The sequence below is a fragment of the Nannobrachium achirus genome (genome assembly GCF_963921795.1).
Source record: "Nannobrachium achirus genome assembly, chromosome: 17".
Taxonomy (NCBI): Eukaryota; Metazoa; Chordata; class Actinopteri; order Myctophiformes; family Myctophidae; genus Nannobrachium; species Nannobrachium achirus.
In genome coordinates, this window is record NC_137824.1 from 40,799,975 (window position 1) to 40,827,937 (window position 27,963).

At 43.9% G+C, this 27,963-nt stretch overlaps 1 protein-coding gene across 2 annotated transcripts; it reads left to right on the plus strand.

The window, feature by feature from the left end:
- spon2a (spondin 2a, extracellular matrix protein) lies at positions 1-27,732 on the plus strand. Of its 2 annotated transcripts, none has more exons than XM_080746214.1 (7): positions 1-120; positions 8,099-8,143; positions 13,171-13,399; positions 17,358-17,578; positions 23,323-23,514; positions 26,764-26,935; positions 27,399-27,732. In XM_080746214.1, the coding sequence occupies exons 3-7, from the start codon at positions 13,171-13,173 to the stop codon at positions 27,584-27,586; spliced, it is 1,002 nt and encodes a 333-aa protein (XP_080602340.1). In that variant the 5' UTR covers positions 1-120; positions 8,099-8,143; the 3' UTR covers positions 27,587-27,732. The 2 variants fall into 2 exon arrangements, with proteins under 2 accessions (XP_080602340.1, XP_080602341.1); XM_080746215.1 differs by having other exon boundaries at positions 8,099-8,138.
- The last annotated feature ends 231 nt before the right edge of the window (positions 27,733-27,963 follow it).

Genomic DNA, 27,963 nt, shown 5'->3' on the forward strand with positions numbered 1-27,963 from the left:
GATTTGAAGAGGGAGCGACAGAGATAGTTTCACAAGCCTTCACCAGAACAGAAAGTGACTGAAGTTGCTGTGGTGTGGAACTGACTGACTTGATTGATTGATTGACTGACTGACTGACAGGTAAGACACACTGACAGCCTCATTCATTCATTCATTCCCTGTAGTTGAAAACGTGAATACTGCGTACAGTAGTTGCATGATCTCTCGCTTTCTCTACAGTATACTTAAATAATCTTTTCGTAATTAGTGCAGTGCCTTCACGTTGCCTTTGAATGGGATATAGCCTATATGCCTTTTAGTCAAATTAAATTAGATTTGGCACATACTCATGGGTATGATGAGAACAGTGAAATGTGCTGCAAGACATTTCCAACATATAGTCAAAAATAGAATTATGTCGGTAATAAAAGATGAAAATGATAAGGGCCTATGGTACTAATTATTAATTCAGTAGCCTTTTAAGTAATAAAAGTGTAAAAAGTGTAAAAAAAAATAACAATTGTGATGTGGTGAATGACTATAGAAAGAATTTAGCTAAGAATATACAGACGATAATGGATGAATGAATGGAATGAATCAGTGTAATATGTGGGAATTGTTGGCAGCGCTCTCTGACAGTTAGCCCGATACTGTTCATCATTAACAGAGAGTTCTTCTTTTTGAACTCATACCTGCATGTGTATAGATTTCATTTTTTGTCTACAATGTCATGGCTCTAGTCTCTGGCTCTACCTGTGCAACTCTTGCTGTCACACCGCATGCATTCATTAATAACCACTTGAACCCCAGCATCCCTATTCTGGGGGGAGGGTTCACCAAAAACTGTCGATCTACAAGCTCACAACGTGTCACGTTGTGACACGTTGTGAGCTTGTAGATCGACTATTTTTGGTGAAGAGAGTTGGGGTAGATGGAAATAGAACTCATCAAGTACAGTGCAAATCAGGTCTGTTTTACTAAGCATAGAGGGTCTTAAGTGGTCAATGCATCATTTGCTTTTCTCGCACTGCCTCACTTCTGATTTCCGAAGGTCTGCAAGTCCTCACGGCGTCTCAATTCGTCGCGGCGTGAGCTTGGTACGTCAGCTACTTCCAGGTTTCGCGACGCCGTCGTACGAAGAAGTGTACGTACGTCGGGCTCGACATGAAGGCAGAGTCACTGTCCTTCCTATTTGGCCGAGGCTGATGTAAAACAATAATGCTTGAGGGCTGCGGTGAATGCTTCAACATATGGGCCCGTCCAAAAAGCCTGGGTTGCCACTGATCTAGCACACACTTCTCCCCGTCTCACGTTCCGTCCTCTCTGCCCACACTGTCGTCAGAGTGGTTTTCCACCAGAGCACCGCAGCATGTCAAACACCCAGAGGTTTGTGACCTCCGCTGGTATGCCGGACATGTGTGGTGGTCTGTCCCGTCTGTCTGTCTGTCTGTCTTGTCTGTGTGTGTAGGTGTGTGTGTGTGTGTGTGTGTGTGTGTCAGTCTGTCAGTGTTACTGGGTTTGTGTTTACACGTCAAAGAGAAATGAGATGTGTTTGTTGGGAGAGAGTGAGAGAAAGAGACACAAGAGTGTGAGAGAGAGTGTGTGCACGCGTGTGTGCGTGTGCGTGTGTGCGTGTGTGTGTGTGTGTGTGTGTGTGTGTGTGTGTGTGTGTGTGTGTGTGTGTGTGTGTGTGTGTGTGTATAAAAATACAATGTGAATGAATGGTATTTAAACATTCACAGCCGTATTTTATGCTACATTGTTCAACACTGTCACATGGCCTACATTTGCCCAAAATAGGGATGCCAGGTTGAAAGTGGTTAACTTCCTTTCAAACTGTATTATACAATTTTATATATATATACTATAGTCCCTTATCCACTTTCAGGATTCGTTTCAGAGAAGCAGCATTTAACCACACTGCCCTATATAACTCCATCAAATTGGAAAAAATGCCCTGTGTGTGTGTGTGTGTGTGTGTGTGTGTGTGTGTGTGTGTGTGTGTGTGTGTGTGTGTGTGTGTGTGTGTGTGTGTGTGTGTGTGTGTGTGTGTGTGTGTGTGTGTGTGTGTGTGTGTGTGTGTGTGTGTGTGTGTGTGTGTGTGTGCACGTGTGTGAATGTGGATGATGACTGTGTGCCTGTGCAAAGTGTGCTAGTAGGCCAGCATGTATTGAGTTTAGATGAATGTGTGTGTGTGTGTGCGTGCATTATCCCTGCATGAGTCTGTTGTAATTATAGAGTGGAATTCATCCATAGGGCCGCAGTCTGGCACCAAGCCACACCCCCTCATTTTATTGTGTCTCGTGCCTCGGAGAAGGGGAAAACTGCTGTGTTTGTCTTGTCAGCTCTTTATGGCTATGCTTGCAGGCTGATGAGAATTAATATGTGCGTTTGATGTGTGTGGTTGGGATGTGTGCGCGCGTGTGTGTGTGTGTGTGTGTGTGTGTGTGTGTGCGCGTGCGTGCATGTGTGCGCGTGTGTGTGCATGTGCGCGCGTGAGTGAGGGAGGGAGACAGAGAGAAAGATAACTAGTGTTATTGTTTTACATATAAACCTGAGCCAAAGTGGAAGGACGGTGACATTGTCTTGGTGTTAATCATTAGTGCCTGCAGAACCCTAAAGGTTGGGACCCCCATGGAAGCCTAGGATGCAGTTATAGTGGAGCCACTGTTGATTTCCCCAGAGGGCTTTATATCAACAATCATAAATAAAGTGCTTATCTCTATGCAACTATATTAGCCACTTCAAACTGAGTGGTCCTGAGAGAGCTCTAGACACTCCGCCCCTGCTGTTCAGTGGCGTCAGTTCAGCAAAAGCTAAGGTATGGCAACATGACTGGTGTCCTAGACCAGGGGTTCCCAAACTTCTTTGTCTCAGGGCACCCCATTTTTTCAACAGAGTCAGGGTGCTGATATTGTGCATGTTGGCTCACTGGAAACACTCTGCTACACCAGTGGGTCTCAAAGTGTCCTTGAGTGGGTTCCAAATGTCCCCATACAGGTGTGTAACTTGAGAGTGTACAAATGGAAGCAAATGGAACCGCAAGGGTCCATTTGATTCCATTTGATTCCATTTGTTGATTCCATTTATATAGTTATGGGGGTCCTTGAAATTAAAGAACCACTGTACAATAAATCAAACAGAGCCTTAATTAGTATCATCAGTAACACCTGTGAAGGAAGTCGAAAGAGGCCCAGAAGTAGAACAAAATGGCGCCTAATTGTCTTTGCGCATGTGGAAGACACCAGTCATGTTGCCGTACCTTAGCAACAGGCATGATGATTTTTTACTGTTACCGGCGCAGAACATACTATAACCGCTCATTTCGTCGATTAAAACTATGACGGAAAATGTGTGTCGACTGCCTTTTTTCACTGACAAACTAAATAGAAACTAAACTATGATGACTGAAACTGAGACTTAAATATATTGACAATTTCGTCAACAAATAAAACCTAGACTAAAATGTTAGGGAGGGACTGGTGGAGGAGAGATCCAGTAGAACTAAAAGTCAAGTCATTTTATGTCTGGTTGCACTCGGGTGTTGCGTTCTGAAAATAGCAGATCTACAAGATCTACAAGCTCACACCGCGTCGCACTGTAGACCGGCTATTTTCAGCATGCAACCGAGTGTAAAATCAGGCGGTACGATGCCATCAAGGCCTGCCAAAATATCTTTTGTCCGACATTATCAACTGTGGATTTTTTGTCAACTAATATCTCTAGATATCTAATCGACAAAAACTAGACTAAAGCGAAAACATTTGAGATGACTAAAATATGACTAAAACTAAATTACATTTTATTCAAAAGGCTGTGCCTATTGCCTAAAGCTACATCAAAATGTGCTGTCAAAATCAACACTGGTGTGTAGCAGTTGCAAATAGCAATTTATAAGCACGTTGTGATTGGTAGGTTGTAGATGTCAGCCTTATTTTAATTATACACAAATGTTGCATCAGCAGAAGAGAGCTAATTTTACACAACACCCCTGTGAACTTTATGTGTGTCCATGGCATGCATTAAGATATGAGCTTGATGTTGTGCCTGTATGCGTGTGTGTTTGTGTGTGCGTGCGTGCGTTGTGTGTTGTGTGTGTTGTGTGTTGACTGAATATGTTCTCTGTGTCAGTCTGGAATGCTAGAAATGTTTCTTCACTGTGTTATTAAAGTGTCTAGTGTGTGATGAGGCTGAAAGGCCCTATGGATTAATCTACTGACCTGGTATCAGTGAGTGTACTGTTTGTGTGTGTGTATTTTGAGTGTGCCTGTGTGCATTCATTTAAATGCTCCACGCTTATAGCATGGCATGATGTTTCCATTGGTTACCATTGGTTACCATAGTAGGCTTTAAATGAGACCTGGAGTAGCTGCAGAATGCACACAGTTAAAAATGGCCATCAAGACTCAAGAAGGCACGTACACAGACACACACACACACACACATGCATCCGTGTGTGTGTTAGTGCACACATGCACACAAACTCACTCATACTACTGCCCACCACCCAGCACACATATCAGTCATATCTCAAGTTCTCAACACATATTGTCCGTTTGAAATCTATTTCCAGAGGTTGGATAATATTACGCCTCCAATATAGCTCCAAAAGTCATCTCTTTTCTGACCACAGCCTGATATGTCATTGTGCATGTAATCCATTCCCTGTCTCCCCTAAACTTATATTATTAACCACTGCCAAGTTTAACAGCCCACCATAAAAATACCTTGTGTATGGAGGCACACAGTTGCCTGGCTTTGATCTCACAGCTCAGTTAAGCCTGATTTGTACTTAGTTGCACGCCAGTATCGCGCAGCTATAGAGTGATAAAGAGATGGCCCTGAATGACCATATGTAACTCTGAGACTTACTTATGAGTTACTTCAAATAGCTGAACTACATCGACCCGTTGTGAGCTTGTAGATCAACTATTTAAAAAGTAAAACAAATAGGGATAAGGGGTAAAGTATGTACGGAAATAGGGCCCCTTATGTGCCTTATTGTGTCGTATTAAATCAGTGTCATACATATTCAGAAGAAAACTTGGAGACTTGACATTCTGTAATTGGTTCTAACTTCTTATGATCAAAATACAAACATTATAATGGAGTTTAAAACAGAAAATCTAAAATTGACAAGGTCACGTCTTTGCCACGGACACATTTGTCCGTGTAGGACACATTGATGACCCAGATTGCCTAGAAATATTTCAATATTAAATACAAATATATTTTAACCACTTAAGCCCTATACCTCACCTGGTGCATTGTCAATCAAATAACAACGTACCAGTCGGTGTCTTTCCTGACACCAGGGCCTACCGAGCAGCACTGGCACCTGCCGCTGGGGGCTTTTCCGAATTTAATGAGACTAAATAAGCGATTTAAACCATTTTCCCAACGCCGTAGTGCAGGTTTTATGTACTGTGGGATGGAAAACAATAGTCTGGGGAGGGTGGAACTACCTTTACTTTTTGGATGCAATTTCGGGAAAAAGTGTTTTCTACCTCACCGTGGAGGCATTCTACCCCAGCCCGGGGATCCTCCGGTAGGACCTCATCTCAGAGCACAACAGTATGCAGCGGAGGGTGAGGTTCTGTATGGGGCCAGGGCCTACCTACACTTCTCAATGGAAGAGTAGCCAGACCCCCTCCAACCACAGCAAATGTGCAAGCTATTATCGTATTAACATACCATACAGATTGGTTAAAATATTGTTTTACTTATTAGAATAAGTTATTTTGTTTCTTCAGCTGATTGTGGTTTGAAACTGACATTCTAGAGTACTCTTCAAATAGTCTTTCTTTGTGAATTGGCTCACCTACATTCACCATTGGTTGGTGAGTTTATGAATCGTATTAGAAGGCCTGCTCTTTACACAGGCGGCTGGCCAGGAGTCTAGCTGCTTTTGGACCTGATTCACAATATGTCAGATTTATAAATCTTTCTGTTTTTTTCTCTATACTGCATCTCCCCTGAGGTTCTCGTGTTTCTGCGCTGTTGTTTCCTTAATTTGTGGCAATACCAACGGATCCTCTGTGCTTTTATGTGTTGTCTCTGGTTTTACTTTGTTTTCAGATGGCTGGCTGGGATGTTGTTTTTGTGTGATGTTGTCAGGGCGATCAGCTTTCCACACATTACTGCCTTCATAACATCCCACAGTATCACAGGGTCCACATTCCACATCATCGTTCTCCTCTTTACACCTTTTTATGTCTTCCCTTATCTGTTCCATATTTGCCTGATTTCTTTAGGCCAGGGGTCTTCAACGTTTTCAGGCCAAGGACCCCTTAGCTGAGAGAGAGATGAAGCAGGGACCCCGTAGATTCCATATACCGTAGTTTCATCGTTTGACAGCACAATCATGTATTTTGGATTCATGTCAATTAATGTTCTCAGATATTTAACCACTTGAACTGTCAATAATTAATAAATTTGACCTTTCACCCGAAAATAGCCGATCTACAAGCTCACAAGGTATAGATTCCATATACCGTAGTTTCATCATTTGACAGCACAATCATGTATTTTGGATTCATGTCAATTAATGTTCTCAGATATTTAACCACTTGAACTGTCAATACTTAATAAATTTGACCTTTCACCCGAAAATAGCCGATCTACAAGCTCACAAGGCCTCGCAGTGCGAGGCGTTCTCAGAATATGGGCGTTAAGGTTCAAGTGGTTAATATAAAAAAGGAGGGGAAAAAGTTTCTATCACACAAAGATTTGGAGGACCCCCTGTAGTAATTCTGAGGACCCCTAGGTCCCAGACCCCCTGTTGAAGACCCCTGCTTTAGGCACTACTCTTCAGGTGCATTGTTAAGCCGTTCACATTTTTTTGGATGCGTTTATATGGAAAGGTATATTCCCCAATGACTGCTCATTCAGAATAAAAATGGCTCACGTAAACACGTCATTTGGAATAGAATATTCCATTCCGGTCAATTGGAATAGAATATTCTATTCCGGTCTGGAGGGATACCTTTTGAATCGGAATTTTATTATATTCAGGTTCCATGTAAACAGTTGGGTATGAATCTCTGTTCAGAATGAGTACATTCTGAATTAATAAATATTGTCCATATAACCGTTTGTGATTGTGACCCTGTGACTTTCTAGCCTCGTAAACCGCCCTCTTCATTGCGGAAGTTGGTAGTTTACTAGGCTAGTGACTTTCACCAGTGCTAATTCCAGAGGGCGACACTAAATAGTTTATACAAGTTCTCTCCAAACACCCATTTCCTGCACTGACATGTTACTAAACTTGGTCAGATGCATCTTGTTGTTCTTGAGGCTCTCGTTGTATCAAAATAATTCATCATGACAACACATCAATCAGTGTCATGATCTGTCATCATCACTTTGTTTTCTAAGGTGCCGGCTACACAGAGCTGGATATTTCTGAAGCTAGACGTTTTTGTTGTGCTGTTGGGGCTTGCAGCCACAAAGCTGGATATTTCGGCTGTGAAACTGGATATTTTTTAAACCGGATAAATAAGTGGAGAGATTGAAAAATATCGATTCACTGGATCCGTGTAGACAGGGAACCCGGATATCTCTGAAGACTTTACTGTGTGTGTGCTTGTTAGACCTAGATATCTTTGTCGTGTGGACCTCTATGTGGATATCTGAAAAACCGGGATATATGAAAAATCCAGCTCTGTGTAGCCATGGCCTAAATGTCCTAGAATGAATACATACCTTTCCTATTTGTCAATGACTTCCTAAGGCGCGCTACAGACAGTTGCGACAGCTATCGTGTCCGTATTGTCTGAGAATGAGTGGGGGAGGGGGTGTCCAATTCATTGTCAATGAAGGTCACGTGGTTTTTTGTCGTTGCCGTGCCTCTTGGCCAAAAGACAGCCTTCGGTTGAGCAAGAGACACAGCAACGACATGAAACCAGTAACCACATGAAAATGCATTGGAAAATCCACCCCTCATTCTCAAACGATACGGAGAAGATGTCTCACGCGTATTTCTGATTGCGGCCTTATGGCATTCAAATTGGACTGAGAGAGGATTATAAAATACATTTCTAAATCCAACATGTTATGTCCATGTTCAGGTAGATCCATTTCTTGTAGAAAAATCATACTTTTCTTTCTTTCATTTTAGGCAAGGACCTTGCATTCCTAAACCCCCAGACAACTTAAAGGTAGGGTAAGTGATATTTATATTTATATTTATTAAAACAAAAACAAAAGCACTTTATTATGTATTCATTGCCATGGAGTGTTTGTTCGGTAACAGGGATCTCCCCAGCCCTCTAATACAGTGGTTCTCAACCTTTTCAGGCCGCAACCCCAAAATAATCATATTTGAACTGGGGATCCCCTTACCCTGACGAGCACTAAGATTTGAGGCATTACATTTTGTACAATCTGGCTTACCATCGTCAAATAAAAGGGAACACCCTCTCTGTTTGTTCTTCTTCTTCTCATGCGTAGCTATCAGTCTGTCTTGAGATTGCATTTTGTATAACATGGTGAAAATAGCCGATCTACATGCTCACAAGGCCTTGCAACGTGACGCGTTGTCAGCAGGTAGATCAGCTATTTTCACAATTTCTGCTTCTAATATTTGACAATTAGGCCAATGTTTAATTGTCATTTTAGAAGGTCCTTAAATTGTCACTTTAGAAAAGTGCATATATCCTTTATACACTTAAACTTTATGTTGGTTTGTTTACAGTTGAGTGAGAAAACAATGTTGCACATCAAGTTAATCATCTGGGGACCCCCCAAAATAGTTTGGGGACCCCCTGGGGGTCCCGACCCCTCAGGTTGAGAACCACGGCTCAGAAAGTATATTTTCAGGTGGTTTGCAAATCAGCAGCTATTCAGGAAAAAGTACCCACTTATCAGCTTAGATTTTATAGTGTTCCAGTTAAAACGTATCTGCTGATCACTTCCAATTTCACAACTACTTATTGAAAACAAATATGAGCTCAGTATGGAAATGTTGATAGTGAAAAAATGATTGGAGAGTGTGTCAGTTGTTATGTAAGCATTATGTAAGCTCTTTTAGTTCAAATAGCATAGGCTTACAATGGGGATCATAGATCATCATACGCCTGAAAAGGGGCACGCGCAGCTTTGCTGGTGACATGTTGCAGGTCTGATCTATGAGTAGTTATTTCCTTTCACACAGGTGCAGAACAGCAGTGGTGTAAAGCAGGGGTCTTCAACAGGGGGTCCGGGACCCCTAGGGGATGCTCAGAGTTACTACAGGGGGTCCTCCAAATCTTTGTGTGATAGAAACTTTTTTTTCTCCTCTTTTATATTAACCACTTGCCAAAAATAGCAGATCTACAAGCTAACCAGATCGGCTATTAGAGCTTGTAGATCGGCTATTTTCAAACATTTTGTACTTTTTTTCATAAATGTTGTACTTTTGGTACTTTAATTACATTTTGATGCATGCCAATACTTTCGTACTTTTACCCAAGTACATTTTGAATTCCAGACTTTTGCTTGTAAGAGAGTATTTCTTCATTGCAGTATTGATACTTTTATGTAAGTAAAACATTTGAGTGCTTTCCCCACCACTGCTGATTAGTCACTGCTCCTTGCTGTTAGTTCTTGCAGGTAGACTTGGTAAAAGCCTTTAGGGTGATTCCTCACTCCCTGATATGAGACCACATTGACAGACAGAGGGGAGAGCCTGCTCCCAGAGAGCCCCCCGCTCGCCCCCAAACACAACATTTCCAACGTCATCCCGACTTAATCCCATTTATGTCCAAACAAAGTCTTCAGCATTGATCAAAATATGATTTATGCCAAAGTATACCAGAAGCAAAATAGGTTCTCAACCACTTCAATATTAATATTAATTGACTCAGACTCGTCATGAATTTGTTCTTCTCCTTCATTCAGTCTAGTCTTGTGGGCCTGGATTAGATTAGATTAACGTTGGTTTGCAGAAAGTGTTTCATACATTTCCTTATTCAGATCTTTGAGTTCAGTCTTAAATCCACTTCATGCTCAGCCCTGAACTCAGGTATTTGTTTACTGGTACCGTGGAGCACTGAGCACATGCTGTTATTATTGAGCATTGAGTGTTGTCCATCTCTGGTGAATTATTTCCTTCTTGTCTGTAATGTTTATAGTTTTCTCTCCCCCAATCGTTCCAATAAAGATTGTAAAGATTTTATTAGTGGATTAACAATGTTAGTTTTAACTTGCTATTGGCAGACAATAACTTCATGAAACATATACCAGCATATTGGCGCCAGAAAAAGAGTGATTTTCACAACTTATCTTATGTCTTCCTCTGCTGCACTGGTTCAGTGTGTGAGACAGAGGGAGAGAGTCACACACTGCACTAGCTGAAAATAGGTTCCCGGGCTGTTGTGCCCATAAACAGGGCTGTAAATCAGTCCTGTGAGATGAGCATATGGATGGAGAAGTGAAGCTGTGAGATGAGGTGTATGGATGGAGAAGGGAATAATAATAACATGTCATTACAGTGCGGACATGAATAACAGCACAGGGATTTAGAAATTCAGCTAAAAGCAAGAGTGAAGAAATAGGGCTTGAGCTGTGCTTTAAAGCGATCCGCAGAGGCTGCCTGTCTTAGGTGTAGTGGGAGTTTATTCCAAGCTGTCGGGCCGTAGAAGCAGAATGCTGCTTCACCATATTTTTATATGCCATTTTAGGCACGTCGAGCAGGTCTGCACTAGAAGACCTGAGGGGGCAGTTTGGAACGTATCTAGGCAGGCAGTCATAGAGGCATGCCAGACCATTGAGAGCTTTATAAACAAGTAAAATAAATTTAAAATCAATCCTAAAAACAACCGGTATAGCGAGTGTAGCGACACTAAAACTGGAGTAATATGTTCTCTTTTAGCAGTGAGGTGAGTGTATTGATGGAGAAGGGAAGCAGTGAGGTTGGAGGCTGCAGACTGGATGGAGTGGAGTCAGAGGTTGGAGAAGGGAATGACAGGCCTAATGCTAACCCCAACCCCAACCTGAATATTTTCCTAATTGTAAAGCTAACTGTAAAAATATTGTTGAACCACAAAACAACTGTTTCTCTTGTGCGGACCATGAAAAATGTACTCACATGTCTATTCCTACAATTCGACTATACTTGCGGGGACAGTTGCTCCTCACAAGTATAGTAATACAAGCACGCTCTCATACACACGCACGCACACACACACACGCACGCACGCACGCACGCACGCACGCACGCACGCACGCACGCACGCACGCACGCACGCACGCACGCACACACACACACACACACACACACACACACACACACACACACACACACACACACACGCACACACACGCACATACATACACACACCAGCAGTCAGTCTGACTCAGCAGCTGGTGGTCAGTAAATGGTCAGTCAGTGAGGTCAGTAGTAGAGCACACCAGACCGGATTTATATCTGTCCATGTCGGAGTCATCCATGTTGTTTTATTTTAGGGTGGCTTAGTACCAGACATTACCGTGACAGCGATGAATGCTAACGGTTATGCACTTTAGCCGCAGGTTGGCTCTGGACCAGAGCGTATCGCCCAGCCTGTGGGGAATAGGAGGGTTTTTCAACGGGAGACTGAAGGGTCAATGGGTTCGATAAACCATTGTCTCAGAACATAGATAACGTGGAGCTGCTGTGATATCAGGCCAGTGATGACATGGAATTTCCAACGAAAGACTCATTCCCCTGCCTGTGATTCCAAAACGTAGCACTTAGTTATCTATTCTTATTTCTGTTTTTGCCTTTATTGTTTGTGATTTGTTTTTTTTCCCAATGAGCATAGATTTTTTTCAGTGCCAAATTGGTTTAATCAAACCAAGGTCTGTTTGATGATCTTGTGATCATAAATGTCTTTGCCTTGAGGAAGAAGGAACAGCCAGGATGTGCTTAATCAGAGGCGTTTATGAGAGAGCTGTTTTATAGCAGCTTTGAGCACGGCTCAATCATAATTAAGGACTGGAGAGGATTACTTAACCCGTTGGTTCTCAAAGTGGGGTCCGGGGACCCCCAGAAGTCCTTGTGGGAGTTCTAGGGCGAAGGGGTGGCCGTGGCTTAGGAGGAGGTTGAGCAGATTGGCCAATGATGCAAGCACCAGTTGATCCATGGGTCGGCGGTTGAAATCCCGGCTCCTCCTGTCCACATGTCGAAGAGTCCTTGAGCAAGACTCTGAACCCCTTTGTGCGCGGGCAAGACACCAGTCATGTTGCCATACCTTTGCTTTTGCTGAACTGACACCACTGTGCGTAATAAAGCAATAAGCCCCAAGAGGCCATGGTTTACAGTTGTTTTAGAACAGCTATAGAGCGTTGTTGTTGTGCGCGATGGGGATTGGAGGCGCCTAAAACACTGTTTTAGCTGTTCTAAAACCACCTGTAAACAACAGCCTTGCATGGCATATGGCATTTATAAACTGGCTACCAAATACAGCAACATAGAAATCATTAATAATCATATCTCTACAGTTCACTAAAATAATGTCTCAAGAAAGTATTCCCTGATTGCCTCAATAAAGCTTGATAACATTTTAAACTAGAAGCTGATGTTAAATGAATCAATATTGAGCAACTTAATAGCTTATTTCTCTCCTAAATTGTTAACAGAAACTCTTTTTTGTGTGGATCAAAATTCACAGCAAAATCTGACACTTCTGAAACAATTTGTTCGGTGCCGTAATACTGATGTAATGCGGTCACAGATGTGTGTTTATGGAGGGTTTTATAGCAGCTTTGAGCACGGCTCAATCATAATTAAGGACTGCTGAGGATTACCTAAACCATCAGGGGTCCGTGAGAGAGTTCCAGGGGGTCACCAGCTAAATTATATTTAGGAACCAAATGGATCCTTATGGCCAGTTATGGGTATGTAACTCTGAGAGTGTACAAATACTTTCCATTTGTACACTCTCAGAGTTAAATTGACATTGATTTTACAATATCAATTGGGGTCTCAGAAATACCATTAAATGGGGGTCCATAGCCAAATGCATGTCAAACTGGGGGTCTTTGAAATGAAAATGGTTGGGAATCACTGCTAGAGCCGTAAAGATCTTCTCTTATGGGGTCCCTGGCATATCTTTTCAAATGGGGGTCCGAGGGCTAATAAGTGTCAATTTGTGGGTCCCTGACATGAAAAAGTTTTGGGAACCCCTGACTTAAACAACCTTGTTCTTCTGTTTTCTCTGTCTCTTGCAGATGATGTCATTAGAGTGCCTGTCCAGTGGTTGGTTGCAGCATCTGCTCATCATGCTCCTGAAGCTCTCGCTGTCCTACGCCGGCCCGATCCGACCAATGGACGGGATGGAATGCACAGCCAGGGGTCCTGCGTCTTACATCCTGGTCTTTACGGGTCACTGGAGCCCACAGACCTTCCCCAAGCAGTATCCTCTGTTCCGACCTCCCGCCCAGTGGTCTAAGCTCATAGGTGAGAAGTGTTAGAGCAAGGGAAGGCGTTAACCCATTCAGGCCTAAAATTATTGGATGCTTTAACTATTAAGAAATAGCAGATATACGAGCTTGTAGATCTGCTATTTTTGTGAAAATGTGTGCAAATCTTTGAATATATGTATTTTCAAAGCGAATGTTTGTAACTCAGATTTTGCTTCTGGGTGGTCCCTAGCTGGAACTCAATATTTTGAGATGGGGGTCCGTGGCCAAATAAATAAATATCATTTTGACATGAAAAGGTTTGAGAACCACTGACATAGTAGTCTCTCAAGAACAGAATAAAAGAGCTCCAGTTAAGTGAAAAGGACCTTTTCTTTGACGATGGTTAGCCAGATTACTGACATAGAAGCATAGGGTTTTCAAAAAATCTTAGAAGGATTCAAAAGACACTTATAGAATCGGGTCAAAATTCTAATTTTCACGATTTAAGAAAAATAGCAGATCTACAAGCTTTTATATCTGCTATTTTTCAATAGTTAAAGCATACAATAAGGATACACAATATTTGTACCCGTTCCAAATGGGTCCAGTTCGTCTTGATCTGAAATGATTTTGTGGGGGTTGCCCCGGAGGTTTACCTGGCAAGAGAACACGCCTCATAAATAAGGACGCAGTGCTTGGTTGCAGCGGGCCTTGGTTCAAAATGCAATCAGAGGCTCTTTTACTGCATGTCATCCTACTCTCTCTCTCTTTCCTGCCTTTCCTGTCTCTGTCCTCTATCACTATCAATTTAAATTAATTTCATATCAAGTTAAATAGCAGATTGTAGATAGATTCCATCGTCATAGATTCAAACTCGGGTTGACTCAGGTCTGCAACTCACAAGGTGCATGCGGTCCATGCACTAAATGGCCACACCACAGACTAGACACCCCAAAGCAGATCATCGTTGTCTTGCAAATTTCATAATAACTTTGTAGCACTTTATTGTTTTCAATTTACTTCCCATTTACCCTGTAGTTTGTTGACATTTACTCTGATCTTTCACTTTCACGGATATGAGCATCTACTAAATGCCTACATTGTTAAGTTATGAATAGTATAATACACTGACCGACATTTTTCAGTTTTGCTGAATTTTCTTGGTGATCAGCGCGCACCCAAAGGACCAGAACTATATTGCACTCGGTGATAAATATATAAAGCTGTATCAGTGATGATGAGTGTACGTAGGTGTGCACGTTTTTCCATGTGAAAGCACTTAGGATGGCTTCATCTGGGTCATGGCTAGATGAAAGGATGGGATAGGTTTATTCCCCACATCCTCTGAGGTGGAAGGGTTCAGGGTTTGGCTTGGACTGCAGCAACAGACTCACGTCCAGCCTTAACTCAGGTCAGGCCTTTCCCACCTTATCATGTGTCTGAGGCTGACCTGCTATGGACCTTCCCTTCACACAGCGGCCGCACACACGTGCGCACGCCTGCGCTCGCACGGCGCACGCACACGCACATGCCGACATAAGAACACACATACAGTACGCATGCTTGCATATACCGAGAACCCCCCCACACACACACACACACGCACACACACACAAAACATATAAGGATACAGACGCATACACACAAAAGTACACGTATGCAGACACTCTCTCTCGCTGTTTCTTTCTCACACACACATATATGCGCGTGATCACGCACGCACGCACGCACGCACGCACGCACGCACGCACGCACGCACGCACGCACGCACGCACACACACACACACACACACACACACACACACACACACACACAGGGGCAAGGGAAGGGACTTTAATGAGGAAAGCAGTGAGGAGTGAGGAAGGCTAAATGCTACCAGATGAAGCAGGGCGGAGACCCCACCGGCTCTCTCTCTCTCTTGCTATGTCTTTCTTCCAGTCTTTCCCACACTTAACTGTGTGCTGCTGCCACAGTATTGGTGGTAAGGGCTGGCGTAGAGAGGATTCGGGGCTAGGAGAAGATGATGATGAGGTGACGATGGTCGGGGTGTGGTGAGGTCAGCGATTCAATGCCCCTCTCCTCACCCTTCTCCTGAGGTGAATGACAGATGTTTATATACAAGTATAGGATAGCCCTAATGAAGGCCACATGTCCAAACGCCTCGGTGTTTACAACACAATGCCGCAAGTGTTGCTGGAATTTGTTCGTGTGTGTGTGTGCCTGTGACTGTGTGTGCGTGTGTGTGTGCGTGCGCATTTCAGTCTGTAAGTGTCCTGTGCATCACCGTCTGTGGCCGCCGTGGTCTTGTCTGGTTTCCAGCTCTCCCGGTCGTGGCCTGCTGTCCTGCCAGGGGGGTGCATGCGCTGGCCTGGCCTACTTACTTCATATGCTTAATTTATGCTCCGTGGTACAACGGAGTATAAGTCGGGGGCTAAATAGAGAGATGGATTCTGTGGATTCTGGCACAGCGCTGAAGGCTTACAGTGTGTCATGGCCCGAGCACTGTGGGGACACGGGAGGACAGGGAATGGGCTTTGTCACGGAGAGAGAGGAAAAACACAAGGACCAGAGGTTCCTCGGCGGGCTGTCAGTTGAAATGGGGTTTGTCACAGCGCGAGAAAAGCAGGACCTGCCGCCGCGGGTCATGTGATGGTTGTTTTGTGTTAGCTTTGTTGTGGAGACCGGGCGGGCGGGCGGGCGGGGGGGCAGGTGGTTGAGTCTGTCATGGGCCAAAACACAGGCAATTTGGAAACTGAGAAAAGTGGGTTTTAATTTAGCTGGTTGGGGGTTGAGCATGACGTGTTATCGAGGTTCAAGGGCTTGACGCTTGAGGGGAACCTGTGAACTGATGTGATTTCCTGATGGAAATGTAATTACTAAGTGCATAAGTAATAGCAGTTGAAAGGGAAACAGGATAGTCTGTGAAGTGTGCTTGGAGCACGGGGAGAGTGGCTCTGGGCAGTCTGTGTGTGTGTGTGTGTGTGTGTATGTACGTGCGTGCGAGTGAGCAAGCGAATGTGCGAGCACAGGCGCATGCTCTAATGTGTGTTTGAAAGCATGTGTCAGGCGTGTTCGAGAACGAAGCCATGCTTGTGTGCGTGCGCGAGTGTGTTTTTCACGTAGCTCTTGGTGAAAGGTGAGGTAAGGCAGAACCATCAAGCCTCTGTCAGTGTGTCGCTGGCTAACCCTACGCTGCCCTCAAAACCACTGGTCTCAGGCCAGCGGATCAGAGTTCTAAGAACCCACTCAACCCAGCTACAAACAGCTTTATGATTCTTCACAGACTTCATAGATAACCATAACTGAATAGCAGAACGTGGACCAAAACGGTGGGGAATAAATGTTTTTCTTTTCTTTTCAAATGGTAATTCTTCGTCCAGGTTCTTGACTGCCGCTTCCATATCCTGACCGGCTCTTGCGTCAGGTCTTGCGTATTTTGTGGTTTTTATCGGGCCATAGATTGGAGATGGACACAACCGCAGACGCGAAATAAGCTCTTAAAGATGAGCAGTACACGGACAACTCCTTCAGAATCATTTATTTAAGTGCAGGAAGTAGGGAGGCCTCCATAGAAAGAAATACATACCATCTCTGTGGTGGAAATGATCTCAGAGTTTTGGCTGCGGTCCTGTGGTTCTTGATTGAGACTGATATGTGCTGTAGTGAAACATTTTTGGAGCCGTGCGAGCGCTCCCAAGCTTGACTGAGTGTGTATGTAACTATGTATGCGTATGAGCTGCAATACCGCTGGGTGACCAGTGGTAGGCCTGGGTGACCAAGTGGCGCTGTTGAGCAGCCGACACACACACACGCACGCACGCACGCACGCACGCACGCACGCACGCACACACGCACGCACGCACACACACACACACACACACACACACACACACACACTCCTCTCACACACACACAGGGTATAGCTTAATGAAATAAACTGCTCAAATGCACGCTCAATTCAAGTTCAAACCGGGTTTGATTTTTTCTTGTGTTTCTTTCTAATATCTTTTAGTGGTGACCCATAATGGACAGTACAGTCTGTGGAAGGAGGGGGCGCCGTCCAGCGTAGGGGTGCAGAACTTCGCCGAAGTCGGGGTGACGCTGGAGCTGGTGAAGGAAGCCAAGGAGGCCAGGAAGAGACGCGCGGTCGGCGCCATGTACCGAACGGCGGGCATCCCTAACGGCATCGGCCACAGCTCCACAGAGCTGCTGATGCAGCCTCGCAGTTCACTGGTAGGCATGACTTCACACGCACATGAAACACTATCGCGCATGCATGCGTGCACCCTTAGAAGTAGTCACACAGTCTGTTTGACCAGTGGTCCCCAAACGTTTCAGGTCGAGACCCAAAAGAGAAATTAGACGTTCGCCCATGGCCCAAACTAGTTAAAAACTAGGTAAAACAAGCTCACAATGCGTTGCTTCGCGCCGCGTCGTGAGCTTGTAGATGGTCTATTTTCGCGACTTCTTAAACATTTGTTTTCTAACTTATGGAATGTCTTTGATTTTTCATTTATTTATTAACGAAATGACTTTCACTTTTTTGGGGGATGTTTTTGGAAAATGTTTTGAAATAATAATGATTAAAAACAAAATGTAGGAAACCAAAAGTTAAGGAACCCATAAACATTTGTCCGCGGCCCACAAATGGGTCCCATTCCCAACCCAGTGTTTGGGAACCAGTGTGTTTGACTACCTCTACCCAGTCAACTTGTGACCGGGGCCTTCTGCGGCGCTCCATCCATCCAGACTGACCAAACACATCACCATAACTTTCCACTGTCCAATCAGACTATGTTTAGACCCAGCCCTGAAGCCCCACAGCCACAAACGCCTACAATCCGTCTGCATGGTCTCTGGTCTCTGCACTCTGTCTGCACCCCGTCCCACTCAGCTCCCTGTGCTCATGAAAGGGGCCCGGGACAAGAGCTATAAGCAAGGTACCTCTGCTCTCTGGGACCAGACTGAGGCTTGGATCGAGGTTGTATGTGGGAACTGGGCTATACAACCAAAACACTCAGCCAAAGAGCCAATTAGGAACTGTTGGCTGAGGTATATGAATAAACGTTGGTCTGGGGTTAAGGTTGGAGGCCGACCCAGTCTGGAGTGGGTGCAGATGACTTGTCAACGCTGTATGCCTGAGGCTGGGGCTAATTTTAGGGATAAAGCTTGGGAAGGGCGAGGGGCTAGTGGGCAGGGGCGTCACAAGGGGGGTGGGAAGTGGGACTGAGTTACTAGGGCCCAAGGTGGAGGGGCCTTAATTATTTTTATACTTTAGCTATTGAAAAACAGCAGATATACTGCAAGCTTGTAGATCTGCTATTTAAAAGTCGTGAAAATGTGTTCAAATCTTAGAATATATGTATTTCTTTAAGCCGACATTTGTAAATCAAATTTAGCTTCTGGGGGTTCCCTGGAACAAAATATTTTGAGATGGGGGTCCGTGGCCAAATACATATCATTTCGGGGGTCCTTCACAAGAAAAAGGTTTGAGCACCACTGACATAGAAACATAGGTTTTTCAAAAAACCTTCAAAGACTTGCACAAACTTTCACGATTTTTCAAAAATTGCAGAGCTACATACAAGCTTGCAGTGAGCTTGTATATCTGCTATTTTTCAGTAGTTAAAGCACAAAATAACGCAGTGAATCCTTGTGCCGGGGGCCCAGAATTTGACACCCCTGCTAGTGGGACTTGGGATGACGGCATGCATGGAAGGGAAGGCTGTTACAGGCACCGAAAAACTGGAACTGAAGTTTGCCTCTCTTGGAAGTTTGTTTTTCTTCGTCTTGGCACATAGCTGATGAATGAAGGGGGAGAGGAGGAGTTGGGGTAAAGCGAAGGGAAGGGAGTTAGTGGGCTTTTGGAAGTAAGTAGAACTGTGCCTAGCTGTGGCTCTGAATAGCTCCGGTGACCTACATCTCTCTGTTTATTGGTAGTTCCATTGCGTGCGCTACCTGAGGGGCCCCTCAAAGCATAAACAACCCTCATGGAGGGTGCCTCCTGCAGCACACCGGCTCGTCATCCACATGTGTACACATGATTCGCGGTTGTCACATCTGCTTTTAGATTCTCACGGCAGTAAAAGCCGAAAAAGGTATACGGAACGACGACGTGCGAGCACGGTGTGGAACGTGACAATGACAAATGGAATGATGGTTATCTGTTGACAGATTAATCGCTGTCTGTTTTATGCTGTCTCACTCATTCTCACGCACACTGACACAGATACACGCACACAGACAGACCCGCTGACACACTGACACACAGACACACTGTGACAGATACTGTACATGCGCACATGCACCCACACACACACAGACACACACACAGACACACACACAGACACGGACACACAAATGCACTCTACAGCAAACCACAACATGTATACGCAATGTCCCAAAAATCTCAAACACACATGATTTCCATCTCCTTATTCATAATATTCATAACCTCCTCCGTGATTTACACTAAGCATGTAATTTGAAACAGGCAGATAACAACAAACAGCAATGTATGAAGGGGCCCAACTGACATTCAAAAAGCCACAGTTCTCATCAGATTAGGAGAACAGGACACCGTTGCATATAAACTCCCTCGTGCTGCCAGCTTTAGGCAGCTTTGGGGCTTCACACTCCAGGGAGACTCTTTGGACCTCAAGAGGAGAGCGAGCGTGCTGAGATAGAGTATGAGTTTGATTATGGAGTCTTTAAGTGGGTATCCGTGTGCCAGAGACACTTCCACGCTCTGTCCAAAGAAAACCACCATGGACTGATCAAGCCTGCTGAAAAGAGCCTAAAAACATGGGAGACAGAGGAGTTATACAGGGGTGTCGCACCAAATTCTGGGCCCTGGGTACTTTTAACTATTGAAAAATAGCAGATATACAAGCTCACGCTGCGAGCTTGTTGATCTGCTATTTTTGAAGAATCGTGAAAATTTGTCTTTGAATATTTCAAATCCTTCAAAGGTTTTTTGAAAAACCTATGTTTCTATGTCAGTGGTGTCACACACACCGTAGCCAAAGGGCCAAAGTTTATTGTAGGACACAGAGAATAATTAAACCAACGTTTCTTCAGGGTACAACACACTCACCTCCACACTGGTTTTTCATTCTCTCCTTTTACTGGGACCAGTCCGCTTTCAATGTGGGTGCCAGTCCAACAACCTCATGTGTCACATTGATATTTTGTGAAATACATGTGCAGGGCTTGACATTAACGTTTTGAGGCAATTGTCCTCTGGACGAGTGCATTTTCCATTCACTTGTCCAGGCACAAATGTCACAGTCCGGATATAAATTTGCCATTTCACAGTCATTTATTTTTCCATTTTATTTGACAAATAAATAAGACCCCCCCTTGGCCCCCTCCACTCCACAGTCCATAGTCTGCATACAGCACAAAGCTGCTAGGAGCGTCACAGAAAAAGTGAAACCAAGAGCCACTTGTCCAACAGACATGTACATTTCTAATGAATTTGTCCATAAAGATGTATTAGTTAAAGCCTTAATGTCATGCCCTGATGTGTAAAAGTAAATGTAGGTTATGTACCATTTCAAGTTGCTTGTGTGTGTGAGAGAGTTATAGCTACAGAGAAAAACAGAGCGTGAGAACGAGAGAGGGGAGAGAATGAAATTAAGTTATGAATTGTGTTTTGTAATTTAAGAATTATGTTTTTGACAACAGTGGAGTGGGTTGCACAACTCTCGAATGCTACTTGTCAAAACAGCCTTTTAAATTCTCTCCAGTGATTGAAAAAAGCTTCTTTGACTGCTGTCTGCTACGTACAACTTCATCTGTCCATTTTGTGTCAGTTTGGTCAAATAAATGTGTATGCTAGTTGCAAATGTAGAATCTACTGACAACAGCAGCCGTCATCACCACTTGTATTTCGGCCTGTAACTTTTGATGAAAAATATAAATATTTTCAAAAACAGCAAAAATAGATCTACAACTAACAATGTGGCATCGCAACACGCTGAGAGCCTGCATCCATGACGTCTCTTCTTCACGCCATTAGTGGGATCTCTATATAAAATGTTCTTGTGACTACCCCGCCCACCCTCAACCTTTTTTATTTCTTCTTCTTTGGGGGGAAAGTTTAGCTTATAATGAAATGGACAAAATAGAGACAGCATGTTGAAAGTGGTTAAATGTTTGTGTTAAATGGGGGGTCTTTTGGGGTGTCAGGGGACACCCTAGTGTTCACACCTAACCTCAAATTCTGTTATTTTATGCATATCGTCGTTGTCGGCTGGAAACCTCGTATCTCCAAGTTTCAAATTTGTAGGTTCTTTCGCAATAAAAGCCCTGCTTCATCATACAAGGCCGTCACACAAAAGTAGTGAAAACAGCAGCACACAACGCCTCGCAGTGCGAGGCGTTTTGTGCTTGTAGATCGTCTGTTTTCACTAGTTTAAATCATTTTTAAAATGATGAATACAAAACGAACAGTTTTGGACACACAAGGTTTTCACCCGACAACGACGATATTGTACCATTCATTTATTAACCACTTTCAACGTGGCATCCCTATGTAGGGAATGTCATTATAGAAGGACATTTTCAGTCATTTTCTCTTTTCGCTGCCAAACAAATAGTGAAAATAGTTCATCTACAAGCTCTCAACGTGTTGGCAGCTTGTGGATCCACTATTTTCTCTAAGTGGTAACTTATTTTTTGCCACCCCCTATTACTTTGTGAAATTATGCCTGTGCTCGTACTGTTGGACTCATGCCACCTTGCGTGCGCTGACCCCTGCGCTGCTTCCTGCATGAGGTCACTAGCTCTCAGGAAACATCCATCATGCTGGAGAGGGAGCCCAGTTTAACCCTGCACAGGAACACAGGCATGCATGCACACACGCGCACATGCACGCACACACACACACGCGCGCGCACACGCATGCTCACGCGCATGCTGACATACACGCACACAGAAACAGTTTCATAAAGAAATCTAAGCCATCATTGAGGAGACGTTTGTTTTGTTTGATTGAATGAATGACATTTTTATTGACAGGAATCCACACACATGCACATATGGTGGATTGATGATATCTCTCAGCATCTTGGGGTGGTTAGTTTGTTTGAGTTCCTTGTTTGATGACCTGTGAGTGTGAACCCCTCCCTGGGGGGGTTGGGGGGTGGGGAGAGGGTAGTTTAAGTTGGACTTAAACAGCTTTCTGGCAAAGCCAAGACACACTTGAGTGCATCTCTCTCTGCACAATCCTAGAATGCAGAGAGAGCCTCTGGGTACCCTGAGTACCTCTAGCACTCAGTGCGCATGCACACGTTACACATCTGTGGTACTTGGGTCATTGCTGCAATCGATATTCTTGTATTGTTAATACTGTACCAGTATGTGTGGAGTTTCTATGTTCTCCCCATGTCTCCTTGGGTAGGTACCCTCACAAAAAAACATGCAGTAATCCTGGTCTCTATACTGCCTCCCCCTGGCCAGCCGTGGCACCTGATGGAGGGGAAAGGAACTGGTTGGAATAACGTTTTCCTTCCACGCGCTGAGTGCATCTCTCCACTCCGACATGTCTCCTTTCCGACATGTCTCCATTCCGACACTAACCCTATCTCTAACCCTAACCCTAAACCGAACCCCCATGGGAGTGTCGCCACTCCGACAATAAGAAGTCAATTTCGGAGTGGCGACATGTCGGAATGGAGAGAGCCTCCCATGTCCAAATGGAGAATCTCTCCCCTGGTGAAAAGAAGCAACTTGGACTCCTCATGCATAGAAGGAAGCATGAGGTCAGTCCGTTGCTCTCCCCAGGTTGGCAGAGGGAGTGTAGCGCCCAGGATTACATTAGATAATTGACACCGGGTGAAAAACGGGTTACAAAATCGTGCGATAAAAAATTAAAAAGATACTGTACCAGTATGATGTACACTGATAGATCTCTTCAACTGTTCCTCTCTCTTCTTTTCTTGGTCTTCCTCTTTCTTCTCTGTGGACTCCAGCTCTCCCTGATGGTGAAGGTGATTCCCAGCCCTGATTGGTTTGTGGGCGTGGACAGCATCAACCTCTGTGAAGGTGGCCAGTGGAAGCAGGAGATGACAGTTGACCTCCACCCCATTGACGCGGGGACAGACAGTGGCTTTACCTTCTCCTCTCCCAACTTCCCCACCAGCCCTCCCGAGAACATTACAAGGGTGAGCCAGACCTACTCTTGATTTAGGCAGCCTACTGCAGTGGTTCTCAAATCATCTGGGGGGTCCCCAGATGATTAACTTAATGTGCAACATTGTTTTCTCTCTCACCAGTAAACAAACATAAAGTTTAAGTGTATAGAGGGTATCTGCACATTTCTAAAGTGTAAATTTATGCTCACAACTTATGCCCACAATTTAAGCATGTAGATCGGCTATTTTCACAATAGAACTGTACAAATACAAAATGTAATTACTCAACTATTAGTGCTCGTCAGGGTGAGGGGGTCTCCAGTTAAAATATGATTATTTTGGGGGTCACTGCCTGAAAAGGTTGAGAAACACTGGCCTACTGTATGCTACGCAGTAAAATCCTGAGTGTTAGGGATTTTTTTAACGACGAGAGACACTCTCAGTGCTGAATTTACACTATTTCGTGGTGTGGCTAATAAACACTCGTGCACACATTACTGTGCAAATAAATGTTAACCTTTGTGCCATTGACAAAAAACTATGTTTACATGTATTCACTCATTCGTTCATCTGGTTATTCATGCCTTTATTCAGTCCTTTCTCTTCTATTCAAGTGAAACATGGTGACTGACCCTGATCTTATTATACACTATTGTAGCAGACAGTTCAGCTGAGCCGTCCCCACATAAATAATGGTCTGACCCGAGGTGTTTAAAGTAAAAATGGGCCTCCCTAACATAATCATCTGTACTTGTCCACTCTAGTGTGCTGTTTATTTCAAATGGGCTTTTGTATATTTGAACTTTGTCTAGATTACATTAGTGGTCCTGAAGATATAGATTTTGTCATCTCTCGTAAGTAACAAGCTCCCAGTTAGACTGGTCTTGAGATGATGTAATGAATCGCGCTACCAAACGCCCCATGCTCACCTGCTGCCATCCGGAAACCTTACCACACTGTCTGCTACCACTACCGAATGCCCTGTAGGCCTATACCCAACTGCTGCCATCTGAGACCCTACAACAACCACTAGCGAATGCCCTGTGCTAAGGCTGGGCGATATTAGGAAAACCTTCGATATTTGAGAACATTGTTTAGGGCATTAACGAAAAAGTCGACAAGTCGACTCAGTCGACTTCATTACACAAGTCGACTCCCACCAGAGAAAGTCTGTTGAAGTCGAAGTTGAAAAAATATATACATACTTTCTATTGTGAAAATAGCCGATGGCGTTGTGAGCATGTAGATCGGCTATTTTCACAGTTTCTGCCTCTATATATTTGACAATTTGGACAATGTTTAATTTGCCATTTTAGAGGTATTAAAGAGTCCTTAAATTAGCTCTTTAGAAATGTGCAGATACTGTGGTGGAAATTCACAAAGGACTAGATACTCAACATGTATCAAGGAGAAGACAACCTCAGAACAAGTTGAAAGTCAAGTGTATAAAAGAAGTTTAATCCAAGCTGATCATGATCAGGGTCAGAAGCGAAAATGGCAAATGACAGCTAGCACAAATGAACAATCCTATTTATTATCTCAAGGTAGAACATAGGTGGGAAAGCATTCTGGGTGTAATGATAGATGTGGCATGGGGTCAACAAAGGTCACCAGTAATGACGATCAGCACGGAAGGAGTGAAGACAGGCCCGGGGGAATGACAGGATATCACGGGTTGCCTATCGTTTCATTTGAGATACGGCTAGGGGTTTCACCGAGCTAGGACGACTCCGGGAGTAATAAAAAGACAATGTTTTGTTTTCTTTTGGGGAAGCGCCAGTTGATCTATAGGGGAGATACAGATAAGGCATTTTTCCGGTGACCGCTGCCACCCCTACTCTCAGTGTCTCGATTAACCCTATATTTTGCCAGTACAATACCCTCTATACACTTAAACTTTATGTTGGTTTGTTTACAGTTGAGTGAGAAAACAATGTTTCACATTAAGTCAATCATCTGGGGACCCCCCAAAATAATTGCGGGGTCGTGTGTGATGTGATGACGTCATCAAACAATAAAGTCAACTTCAACTCAACTTTTTACTGAGTCGAGTCGACTTGCAAAAATCACAAGTCGTTAATGCCCTCTGTTGAATACCTTGATATCGATATTACTCACGAATATTAGTATAAACAATTGCATTATATAGTTTTTAATGTTTTTTTTCTGATTTAGGTCCACTGCATAACCCAGATAATGAATAGCATATCCATGCATGCACACTGTACAGTACACAGAATAAAGAAATTAAATGCCTTATTTCCATTTTCCAACAATATTTTTATAGAAACAACCACACCTGGTTACAGATGGACTGCTTTTTTGCATGTGCTACGTGCATGCGTAGTGTGTCTGTTAATTCATTTGACACATACACTAATACCTCATTTCAAGCCGCCTTGGTCAATATGTATACCTTGCATGTTGATACATGCGAGATACATTTTCGATATATTGCCCAGCCTTACGCTGTACCCAACTGCTGCCATCCTACAACACCCGCTACCGAATGCCCTGCACACAACCGCTGCCATCCTGAAACCATTTTTGTTTGAGTGTGATGGATCTATTGTAGTATGTAGAGATGTACTGTATAGGCCAGCATGGAAGCAATTCATTTTGACGTTCAAATGTATATTGTGTATGGCATTTTTACAAAATGTACAAAGAAAAAAGGTTAGGTTAAAACGTTGGAAAACATGATACAAAATGTCACTTGGACAAGTTCTTACAATTCCCTGCACTAATGTTTTGACCAGATATTGACCAGATATTGATCTAAAACTCAGAGGAAGAGGAGCATTATGGCGCCTCCTAGATTTCTGATAGTGTGCATGTGTGCATAGCCTGTGCATGTGTGCACAGTATATGCATGGACTGGACACTCATGCAAGCCATCACACAGACATGCACTTATGGGAGGTGGCCGTAACCAGAGCCGAGAGTTCTGCCAATGCGGGGTCAGAAACAGCGCCGGGGCGGTCACATGGTTCATGTAACTCGAAACGTCACTTTTCCCATCATAGACTCCAATGCATTCTGTAAACCTTTGGTTCGCACATTGTCTAAACCTAACTGTTATATTTATATTTTGTCAGGACACACACACACACACACACACACACACACACACACACACACACACACACACACACACACACACACACACACACACACACACACACACACACACGTGTACTTTAGATGAATAGTTTAACAAAGGAAATCCAGATAAACTGAAGATCCCCTGTTTAACTGGCTGTTTGTTGTCTCGTTCAGATCACATCTCAGATGCCCAACCACCCGGCCAACTCCTTCTTCTATCCACGCCTACAGGAGCTTCCACCCATTGCCAGCATAAAGATCATCCGGCAGAACCGATCGCCAGCTCGTCAAAACCCCATGTCCAATCATATTCTGCCAAATTCTATCAGCCCGCAGCGGTTCTCAGGTAGAGCAGCAGCAAACTAGGGATGGGACGATAAGCGATATTATCGTTTTATCGTGATTCGTATCGTGGAGATTTACTTTATCGTGAAATCGTCCTCCGTCATGCACTGGGATCAGTTCACCTTTTATTTGCTGAGCTGCATATCCAGTACCATTTAAACCCTCTATTGGTAAAATGTACTTATAATATACATACTTTTTTTCACTCTCTACCAAATCTCTTTGCCAAAACATAGCCGATCTACAACACGTTGTGAGCTTGTAGACTGCCCCCAGGATAATGGATGTTGGGGATATTTTGATTATTGCGATAATATCGTAAATCACGATTTCTTTGGTCACAGTAATCGTGATATGACATTTTCATATCGTCCCATCCCTACAGCAAACTATCGTTTTTTTTTCTCTCTCTTTGGTGTTCATGTACATTGACTCACATTCTCCCTCTGCTTTCTCCATCCTAGAGACACCACTGGACTGTGAGGTGTCTCTGTGGTCATCTTGGGGCCTCTGTCTGGGGCCTTGTTCCAGGGGTGGAGTACGCCACCGCACCCGTTACATCCTCCTGCGGCCGGCCAACGCTGGTTCTCCCTGTCCCGAGCTGGAGGAACAGGCAGAGTGCACGCCACACAACTGTCTGAAACGCCAGTAACACTAACCGCCCACATAGCCAGTAGGCAACACTGGGACTCTCCTTTGTATTATTGCTGGACTTGAGAGAATGATGCTCCGTTTGAACATCCCCCTTGATAATGCCAAGGGATCTCCACCACCGTCACAGCCAAATGCTTGATTTTTAAACGTATTACATAGTTTGTAAACATCAGTAGTACTGATGGAACGGTGTGTGAGGATGGGAGTAAAGGAACTCTGAGGAGTATTGTGTTTACTAAAGTATCTCTCTCCAGCTGGATGGTTCTCTAAATGTGTCAAAATTATGTTTTATGTTTGTGTTTTTTAGAAAATGTCTTTGACAGAATTCCTGCTGGAGAACCATTAAAATGTTGAGGGAAAATATCTGAGTGACGC